This window comes from Glandiceps talaboti, chromosome 11, assembly GCF_964340395.1.
Source record: "Glandiceps talaboti chromosome 11, keGlaTala1.1, whole genome shotgun sequence".
NCBI classification, from domain to species: domain Eukaryota; kingdom Metazoa; phylum Hemichordata; class Enteropneusta; family Spengelidae; genus Glandiceps; species Glandiceps talaboti.
Window position 1 is genome coordinate 22,021,265 of NC_135559.1, and position 11,349 is coordinate 22,032,613.

Below are 11,349 nucleotides of genomic sequence, written 5' to 3' on the forward strand. Positions count from 1 at the left end.
ATTGTGGACACACCCTCTCTCGCCCTACCCATTAGTTGTCATGGTGACGCTGTTTCTGCCCAAAATCAAGACTGAAAGAGAAAACCCTGCTGACTAAGTATTTCCAAGTATAGGTTACAGCTCAGTGCGAGACCCTTTTCGCAAAGCTCACATCTATTTGTCAAGAAATCTCTCATTGTTATGTATTGACGCTGAAATTGATTTCCACTGTTAGTTTAATATAGTGTACCATACTGAATTGGAGCTGTAAAATACACACTAAAATGTTTGTAGCCAGGTTAATTTCGGAGGGGCTTGAAATATATAGCGCGAAGGGGTAGGGGGCTGCGAAAATTGTTATGACCAAAAAATTTATCTCCCCCCCCCCCCCCACCGTCGTGAATTCTGACCAACGTTATCAACTTTAACAGCCATGTCTGGTCTACTTTTAGAAGCTTGCCTATCTTCAAGTTGAAGATAGGGCCGGGGCTTCGCGGTAACACGGAGCATCTCAGTACATTTCAACGAATGGTTAGCCGAGCGTGGTCGCTGAGGGCACACGATACAAGGTAGATATCGGTACATACAGAACAGCCCTTTTACGTAGCGATGCAAAGCGCTAAGGACTGAGAGAGAGTCTACGATCACTGCTTGTCATAGCACTGTAGAAGAGAGAGAGCGATATATAAAATTATTCTTGGCGTGCCTTATAGACACGTCATATACTGACGTAATGATCACGTGGTTTCGTATCTTCACGACGGCTGCATCCTATTTACATCCTTCTTCGCTGGGCTCTGGCTGTGGGGTATAGAAGTAAACATAGTCACCTTGGCAATCAACTGAACCCGGATCTTTGTTTTAGAAAAATAGAACAAACTATAAATATAATGTGATACCTTTATTTGTGACACAGTACTTCGATACTGTCGTCCTAGTAGTGGTAATTAAGTAGGATAGGAGACTAGTATAATTGCAGAATAGTATTAACAGGGTTTGATAAATTTCCCAAGGTTCATCACCAGAGGGCGCAAGAATTACGCCTAGTGCTACGAGTATGTCATTAACATTTACAGGTCGCCAAATTTAAGACGAGGTTTAATTATCAAAATAAACTTTTTGGTGTATTTCATTTTCAAAAGTCATGTGACCTGTAAATGTAACATAGTAAGAGAAAATGGCCATTCTGAAGACTCTGTGGTCTGAGACATGGATATGGATATGAACTGCAAGTTGAAGACTCTGTGGTCTGAGACATGGATATGGATATGAACTGCAAGTTGGAGAAATTTTAAGACGGGAATACGCGAATGGCAGATAAATACTTTTGTATGAAAAACAAGAACTGAAATTTGATTTGCAGAGTAGCTGTATTACGCAAGTTTTAATCTATCTGGAGAGGTTAAATTTCCAAAACGTGAATGCTGTCAGTGGATCCTCGTTTTAATAGTCTCCGTCGCTGACTGCCCCTAATCACGTGATAGCCTGACCCTTATTTACCATATATAACCCCTGTTCATGTGTAACCGATCGAGGTGCTCACACACGCACACATACATCGAGCTCCGCTTCATATAACTATAAGTGCCTTTATTCTGATCTCTTAGGGTCCCTGGTAGCAATTAATTACAAGGTCAAGGTCGAAACGAATCTAAACCAACCCCACCGGTGATGGCAACTCGTGGTAGTGACAAACCTTGTGAACTTGGTGACAACCGTGAAGACGTTCAAACTACAGGAGAAGAAATTGACATCACCAATGAGCTGAAAGCGTACATTTGTACTCCACAGGGAGACAAGCCTCCTACAGTTGCTGTCATAGTTTATCACGATATATATGGCTGGGAGTTGCCTGCTAATCGAGTGGTAGTTGACAACTTGGCAAACCATGGCTATTTGGCCATCATGCCAGATTTCTTTCATGGCACACCGTGGTCACCTGAAAAATTCGGCGACACAACCGTGGAAAAGTACCGCACATGGATATCTTGTCATCCTCAAGGTCGAGTTGATAATGACACAAAGACAACTGCACAATATATTCAAAATATACTTGGCATTGACAGCATAGTGATCATAGGATTTTGTTGGGGAGGTTTACAAATAGTCCTCCAAACTTGCCATTCGGATGCCATGTTCAAAGCAGCTGTTGGATTCTACGCTGTGGAACTTACACCTCAAGATGTTCTAACCATGAAAGCCCCAACTTTGCTGATTTTTGGTAGTGAAGACAAAACCTATCCAATCGAAAGGATCAAAACCTTACAACATGCCCTTTCCACAGCCAATCGACTCATCGATTCCAGCAGAGAGGACGAAGGACATTTATCCGGACCAGCGGCAATGATTAAAATCTTTGATGGAATGGGACATCGCTTTGTTCACAGAGGAGACCGAAATGATGCAATTGTTCAAAAGTCTGCAGAAGAAGCCATGGATGACATGTACACGTTTCTTCAAAAATATACATAATGAATGGACGTGTACACTGTTTGAAATACAACAAACAAACTGTCAACTGCTCATATTTAGCTGCGTGAACGTGAATAGACATGTCTGAATGACTTCAAAGTTACATGACGTCGGAATAATGAGTTCATAGATATAGACATGTTGAATCGAATACAGGTTAATTTTTCAGTGTATGAACATTTGTTTTTTCGAATGGAAAAAGGTAGACCCGGTGATTACTGACTGTATAGAGTTTATAAATGATAAATTATCAAGTCTTCAGGCTGAGACCCAAATTGTACTCAGACTTTGTACTCATTACCAGTAATTGGACAGTTAATCCAACCCTGGTTTTGACGTCAGGCTTTGAATTCACCGGTATATTCGTAAATACATGATTAATAACGTGCAGATAATGGGGGGGAAGAGAAGAGAAGAGAAGAGAGAGAGAGAGAGAGAGAGAGAGAGAGAGAGAGAGAGAGAGAGAGAGAGAGAGAGAGAGAGAGAGAGAGAGAGAGAGAGAGAGAGAGAGAGAGAGAGAGAGAGAGAGAGAGAGAGAGAGAGAGAGAGAGAGGGGTATTAAGGCAGAGGCAGGGTCACGCTAATTGCAAACGGTCAAGTCATACGTATGTCGTTTCGGACTGACCAAATCTCAATTTATTACCTTCAGCCAGCGTATTAGGTACGTACGTGCGATTGGTAGTCGATAAAAGATGTACTCAAAGAGTTAGACAATGAGTGGCTATGAGTGACAAATAAACTATTATGCAATTATTTCTACGAAGTTTAAAATGTATCAAACTCTGACATCGGTAAATAACACATCTAATTGATAGGGTAGTTGCTGAGACATGTTAAATGTACCTATCCACACAGCTATGCGGAAATGGGTTTATTTGGTTATTGTGAAAAGAAAATATGCTGGGACATAGTTTGAGTCGAACTGTAAGGTCAAAGTCATGTCAGCTATTTTTATATATAAAGAGACCGCAATAAAGTGAACGTTCGTTTGATTTCTTGGGGTATGTTGGAGGGATGATCTCACGACACTAGCTACCAATCAAACAGTCAATGTTTAGGTAACCATAGAAACAGGTTATACTCTTGTTGCTATCACCTAGGTACATTAACCGTTATTAGCTTTTGATTTATTTTTTTTGATAGATGAAAACGGAACATTTATTTACTGTAACATTCACAGGAATATTTGTTTTTTCGAATGGAAAAGTGTATACAGACCCGGAGCATGGGAAAAGGGTATATAGACCCGGTGCATATGAAAATGGTATATAGACCCAGTGTATGGGAAAAGGGTATATAGACCCGGTGCATGGGAAAAGGGTATATAGACCCAGTGTATGGGAAAAGGGTATATAGACCCGGTACATGGAAAAAGGGTATATAGACCCGGTGCATGGGAAAAGGGTATATAGACCCGGTGTATGGGAAAAGGGTATATAGACACGGTGCATGGGAAAAGGGTATATAGACCCGGTGCATGGGAAAAGGGTATATAGACCCGGTGTATGGGAAAAGGGTAGACCTGGTGCATGGGAAAGGGTATATAGACCCGGTGCATGGGAAAAGGGTATATAGACCCGGTGTATGGGAAAAGGGTAGACCCGGTGCATGGGAAAAGGGTATATAGACCAAGTGCATGGGAAAAGGTATATAGACCCGGTGCATGGGAAAAGGGTATATAGACCCGGTGTATGGGAAAAGGGTAGACCCGGTGCATGGGAAAAGGGTATATAGACCAAGTGCATGGGAAAAGGGTATATAGACACGGTGCATGGGAAAAGGGTATATAGACCCGGTGTATGGGAAAAGGGTAGACCCGGTGCATGGGAAAAGGGTATATAGACCCGGTGTATGGGAAAAGGGTATATAGACCCGGTGCATGGGAAAAGGGTATATAGACCCGGTGCATGGAAAAAGGGTATATAGACCAGGTGCATGGGAAAAGGGTATATAGACCCGGTGCATGGGAAAAGAGTATATAGACCCGGTGCATGGGAAAAGGGTATATAGACCCGGTGCATGGGAAAAGGGTATATAGACCCGGTGCATGGGAAAAGGGTATATAGACCCGGTGCATGGGAAAAGGGTATATAGACCCGGTGCATGGGAAAAGGGTATATAGACCCGGTGCATGGGAAAAGGGTATATAGACCCGGTGCATGGGAAAAGGGTATATAGACCCGGTGTATGGGAAAAGGGTATATAGACCCGGTGCATGGGAAAAGGGTATATAGACCCGGTGCATGGAAAAAGGGTATATAGACCCGGTGCATAGGAAAAGGGTATATAGACCCGGTGTATGGGAAAAGGGTATATAGACCCGGTGCATGGGAAAAGGGTATATAGACCCGGTGCATGGGAAAAGGGTATATAGACCCGGTGCATGGGAAAAGGGTATATAGACCCGGTGTATGGGAAAAGGGTAGACCCGGTACATGGGAAAAGGGTATATAGACCCGGTGCATGTGAAAAGGGTATATAGACCCGGTGCATGGGAAAAGGGCATATAGACCCGGTGTATGGGAAAAGGGTAGACCTGGTGCATGGGAAAAGGGATAATAGACACGGTGCATGGGAAAAGGGTAGACCCGGTGCATGGGAAAGGGTTATATAGACCCAGTGCATGGGAAAAAGGTATATAGACCCGGTGCATGGGAAAAGGGTATATAAACCCGGTGCATGGGAAAAGGGTATATAGACCCGGTGCATGGGAAAAGGGTATATAGACCCGGTGCATGGGAAAAGGGTATATAGACCCGGTGCATGGGAAAAGGGTATATAGACCCGGTGCATGGGAAAAGGGTATATAGAACTGGTGCATGGGAAAAGGGTATATAGACCCGGTGCATGGGAAAAGAGTATATAGACCCGGTGCATGGGAAAAGGGTATATAGACCCGGTGCATGGGAAAAGGGTATATAGACCCCGTGCATGGGAAAAGGGTATATAGACCCGGTGCATGGGAAAAGGGTATATAGACCCGGTGCATGGGAAAAGGGTATATAGACCCGGTGCATGGGAAAAGGGTATATAGACCCGGTGCATGGGAAAAGGGTATATAGACCCGGTGTATGGGAAAAGGGTATATAGACCCGGTGCATGGGAAAAGGGTATATAGACCCGGTGCATGGGAAAAGGGCATATAGACCCGGTGTATGGGAAAAGGGTAGACCTGGTGCATGGGAAAAGGGATAATAGACACGGTGCATGGGAAAAGGGTAGACCCGGTGCATGGGAAAGGGTTATATAGACCCAGTGCATGGGAAAAAGGTATATAGACCCGGTGCATGGGAAAAGGGTATATAAACCCGGTGCATGGGAAAAGGGTATATAGACCCGGTGCATGGGAAAAGGGTATATAGACCCGGTGCATGGGAAAAGGGTATATAGACCCGGTGCATGGGAAAAGGGTATATAGACCCGGTGCATGGGAAAAGGGTATATAGAACTGGTGCATGGGAAAAGGGTATATAGACCCGGTGCATGGGAAAAGGGTAGACCCGGTGCATGGGAAAAGGGTATATAGACCCAGTGCATGGGAAAAGGGTATATAGACCTGGTGCATGGGAAAAGGGTATATAGACCCGGTGCATGGGAAAAGGGTATATAGACCCGGTACATGGGAAAAGGGTATATAGACCCGGTGCATGGGAAAAGGGTATATAGACCCAGTGCATGGAAAAGGGTATATAGACCCAGTGCATGGGAAAAGGGTATATAGACCCGGTGCATGAGAAAAGGGTATATAGACCCGGTGTATGGGAAAAGGGTAGACCTGGTGCATGAGAAAAGGGTATATAGACCCGGTGCATGGGAAAGGGGTATATAGACCCGGTGTATGGGAAAAGGGTATATTGACCCGGTGTATGGGAAAAGGGTATATAGACCCGGTGTATGGGAAAAGGGTAGACCCGGTGAGAGAGAGAGAGAGAGAGAGAGAGAGAGAGAGAGAGAGAGAGAGAGAGAGAGAGAGAGAGAGAGAGAGAGAGAGAGAGAGAGAGAGAGAGAGAGAGAGAGAGAGAGAGAGAGAGAGAGAGAGAGAGATGAGAATGAGAAATGAGAATTCTTATATATAACAAATACAAATGCTTCTATTAAACGTCTAAAATGCTAATACATCTCTGGCTAAGTACGTGTTTTATACCATGATATTTGTAATCACTAAATGCCATAAATAATTTAAAGTTGTCGAACATTTGTATGGGACCTAATATCATAGTCCACAGTGGGAAATGGTCATAGCTCTATTAATCTGAAAGAATATGACAGATAAATGGACCATGGCCTAAATAATTAAATTTCTAATGAAAAAGGACAGCAAACATGGTGGTGGCTTAATGAAGTAGTCATACACACATATATGTTGTACATGACAGAATTTCTCATAACTGTATTTCAGAACTTACATTACATAATATAATCATACGTACGTACATCAAGTAGTCTAGAATTCTAAACTGGTACAGTAAATTACGTATTAAAAACTTCATTACTAATATTAATGAGTATTAGTAATGAAGTTTTTAATACGTTATTTACTGTACCAGTTTGGAATGAATTCTAGGCTGGCAATCAAGTCGAAAACGTAAACATGTATCATGAAGGTCAATTCAAGGAAAAATACTGAGGTAAAATAACAATGAACGATTGGCCGACATCTATATCGGATTGTAATCAGATTGCACTTAAGATATAAAACTTTCGTTCAAAGCTCTTGGAAATTAATGAAAAGTTTTGTTTATTTTTTCTTAGCGTGAAAGGTTACGTTGCCGTGTCACTTTCACATGCGCTGTGCTATTTAAAAGAAATCAGTGGCAACACTTTTCCACACAGGCATGTCTCTGAATATTTCTTTCAGAATACAGTAAAATCGACAATATCGATAATATAGACGTGTTTAGCCAACTATATATGAAAGGGGTAAAAATAAACTTGCTTCTTTGATCGCGCAAGTTCACTCACCGCGAAATCAACGTCTCGGGAAACAAGTGCCTGTGCTTTTCCAAGTACGGACGTTAGGCTTTCCCATAATTCTTGAGTTTTAAGAAAATGGCGACTCCTAGCAATTTGGTTCATGGCGATACGGGACCAGAAAAAAAACATTCTGATTACCTCTATCATGATGATTTTGTAGGTGTTACATATGCCGATTGTGACGACGAGGAGAGTTTGGGTAAGTACTTTTTCTATAGGGGCTTTAAATACGATGAAATTGTTCTATTACTGTCCAAGTATTATTACATGCACATGTGCCGTAGAAGAAAAGAGTTCGGATTGAAAAGAAGCTACGTATGATATTGATGCAATCAGGGACAATATAAGGCAAGTTATTGATGGTCCTGGTTGTACAGGAGGCTATCGCACAGTATGGCACACACTCCAAATGAAGGGTATTCGAGTTCCAAGAATAGTTGTACAGGAATTGCTGAGAGAATTAGATCCAGAGGGAAGTGAATTAAGGAGAGCTCATCGTCTGAAGAAAAGAGTGTATTTATGCCAAGGTCCCAACTATGTTTTAGTCCAGTTGCCAGGGGTGGGTTTGGGGGGTTAACCTTGCAATGTGAGTAATATGATATTTTTTTTGCAGATTCCACCTCAGAAAGGTGTCCTGTTAGCATATCTGACGGGTGCCACTCGCGCACCCCTGGGCATTTTGTTATATCGCGAGAAAACCGAAATACCATTGCTATGGGTAAACACATGTTTTGGTAGGCTTAATACTTACTGCCTATAAAACCATGTCAAAGTTACTTTAAAGTCATATTTACATGTTACATAATAATCATTCAATTACAAATATTTTAAGCTGTTTCTCATTACCCGACCAACCCAAATTTTCAGCTCCGACATCAAAGTAAACAAATATTGTTATTTTCACTCAATCTTGATATTTTGAGGAACAGTGTCCTCTCTGGCAAGAAAAAAGTCATGGAGTCTGGACTGTCGACATCATCTATAGTCATGCCGGTGACAATGAAAATTGTTCACTAACAGAGCATTTCTTTCATGACAGAAGTTATTCAAGTAGGGAAGGGGGCTGAGAAGATGAAAATTGTGTAGAGAAGCTGGGAAACGGTTTGTTACCAGGAATTCAATAAAAAGAAGATGGAGAGGAGGAAAAGGAGAGGCAGAGAAACATGATGAAGATGACTTTTTACTTTTTTTTACTTTTCTTTTTTAAATCAGCCAACCGACCAACCCATAGTTGACTGAAAAAGTAATGAGAAACATAAAACATGGAGGGTGACCCTAACGATTCCACTGAAAGAGAATGTTCACCCATCTTTTGATATCAATTTATACATATCAGAGGTGTTTTTTCAATTTGCATTGACAGTGGTAGAAATGCTCAAAATATAGAAATGTTGCTTGAAAAAATGTACATGTAGATTTAATTTTCAGTTTTAATCACGAAGACAGTCGTGAAATCTGATGGGCATTGTGGTTGAAGAACAACCACCACCACCACCACCACCACCACCACCACAACCACCACCACAACCACCACCACCACCACCACCACCACCACACATACAAACACACCAACCGATATCCAGGCCCTTATCAATCAAATTATTACTTCAACTTTAAGTGGCTATATGGATGAGAATTGGGTATTTATTTTGGATTATTAATTTATAAAACATTTTTATCATGGCTTCCTACTTGAAATATCTATGTGAAACATGTACAATATAGATCAAGTCTGTGTTTGTAACTTAATAAACTGCAGAAGATTGAGAACATTTTATATGTGAAATATTTATGTACGCACAATAACAAAGTTTTTGCATATTGATAAAGTTGTTTAAATTTGTAAATTCAAAATTCAAAATAAATTCCAAGTCCTAATCCATACGGCCATTAATTCTTTGTCTATATAAAATAGAAATGTTATTTTAATCCCCAAAGGAGGCTAAATAGACTCTTAATGCAATACTTCATAGAAACATTATGGGAAGACTAGCTTAAATCGTGATATCCATGGGGTATGGTTGTGCCAAATGTCACCTGGTAGTGGATATAAACAGCGCCCTCTATGAGGTCCTGGTCCTTTTGAAATAATATAGATATCCTTGTTTTCATGGAAATCAACAAATCTTTTATTTATCCATGGATTTAACACATTATTCAGCAGCACATTGGATTCAAAAGTGAGGTTATTTTTAATATAATTTTGACCTAAAAAAATTGCATGATGAGCCCAAATTGTCACGTGTTCATGATTCTAACCAAGAATGAATATGTTCATGTGTTGTGTATGTAATGATCATCAGAATGGTTCTCAAAACATTTGAGAGTTTTCTTGAACAAGTAACAAGTTTTGACTTATTTCTGAGGTACGTACTACGTTAAGGTAAGTTGTAAAAAGGAATAAAAACATAACATTAGTTTCTGCACGGGGGGGGGGGGGGTCCGGTGGATTTTTCCATTGGGCCGGACAGACGAAAAGTCACTGGACCCCCCCCCCCCCCGAAAAAAATCGTAAACCTCATCCACTTTTACGTTATCGTCTAAGATGCATTTTACGAGGTATCACAGAAGAAAAATAAGCTCTGTTTTGCGAGATTGTACGCGTCTGACTTTCCAAATAATAAGCTTACCAACTTAAATTAGATACACAGTCACAGCAGTGTTACAAACCTTTTCATTTTGCCCGAAAACGGATTGGGAATAATAACATACGAAAGTGGAAATCAGGCTTCAGCTTACTAAAATAGGTCTACATAAACTAAAACTATTGTTGCGACATCTTGATAAAAAAAAGTATTGAATCCACGTTGGCTTAAACTGAGAGCAGGGTGACGTTTCCCATGATCTCCAATGCGTACGTTTTTGGACTTCCACTCTTTTCACTATCTTGATTTACATTGTGGTTATATCTGCACAGCAAAGACATTGCCATCCATAGGGGCGTGTAATATTTCTTAGATTGTTGTTTTCCTGGTCTACAGGCTAAATATAACAACCTTTTGACTATATATTCCTAAATACAAGGTCGTGTTCTTTCTACTAGTACTAGTATAAAGATTGATACATTTGTAGCAGCAGGATTCATACGATATTTTCTTAAGAAAACGGCAATTTGAGCAATAATACGTGCCTCTGTGTTGCCATCACCCAATTGTGTAATCTCCCATGAAATAAATCAACAGCAGTTTTAGTTTGTACGTAAGTTGAAAGCACATGGTTTTCGCAGTAGTATTTAAATATTTTGTCTTGTCGGAAAGATACTCGTTACACTTTTGTTATGTCGTATAAGGTCTAAACGATAACTGATATAAGGAAAACAAACTGTACAGTTTTCAGTATGTATAAACATGATTAACTACACTGGCGCAAACAATTGTAAAATTTAGCAAAAACGCTACAAAATATATTTTGTATTAATAACAAAATCTATTTTAGATACTTTAACGTGTTATTGACTTAGCTGCTGTTTTCATCATCTATATACATGCAAAGCACTGTAGATTATTAATCAAAATAAGACCAGACACACATGTCGCCAGAGAATGAAATAAGGGAGCCGTCTTTATTTACGTTTGGGGGAGGGTCGGAGGAATTTTTTTGTTTTTTTGTTTTTTTGTTTGTTTGGTTATTTTTTTGGGGGGGGGGGTTCACTTGAAAATTGGAGTTGGTCGGGGGGGGGGGGGCTACCGAAAAATGGAGGAAAGGTAGGGGGGGGGGGCTACACAAAAATCTCTTTCGAAAAACTTGTGTACACAGTATCAGGATTATTTAACCTGTTACATAAAATGTAACTTTATTAACATTTTAAAACAATTAGAAAATATTGTCAAAACATTAAAGCTTTTGGTTTTCCTAAATATTTGTTTTATGTACAACATGTAAATGTGGAGTTGTGTGTGAAGTAGAAACTAAATTATATAACAA

The 11,349-nt window shown here is 40.5% G+C and overlaps 1 protein-coding gene across 1 annotated transcript; it reads left to right on the forward strand.

Annotated features, from left to right (window-relative positions):
* Positions 1 to 1,650: 1,650 nt before the first annotated feature.
* Positions 1,651 to 2,451, forward strand: LOC144442161 (carboxymethylenebutenolidase homolog). Its single transcript, XM_078131429.1, has one exon. It carries the CDS (start codon positions 1,651 to 1,653, stop codon positions 2,449 to 2,451), a length of 801 nt encoding a protein of 266 aa, XP_077987555.1.
* The last annotated feature ends 8,898 nt before the right edge of the window (positions 2,452 to 11,349 follow it).

Coding starts and splice junctions, on each gene's coding strand:
- LOC144442161 (XM_078131429.1), top strand. CDS start 1,651: ATGGCAACTCGTGGTAGTGACAAACCTTGTGAACTTGGTGACAACCGT.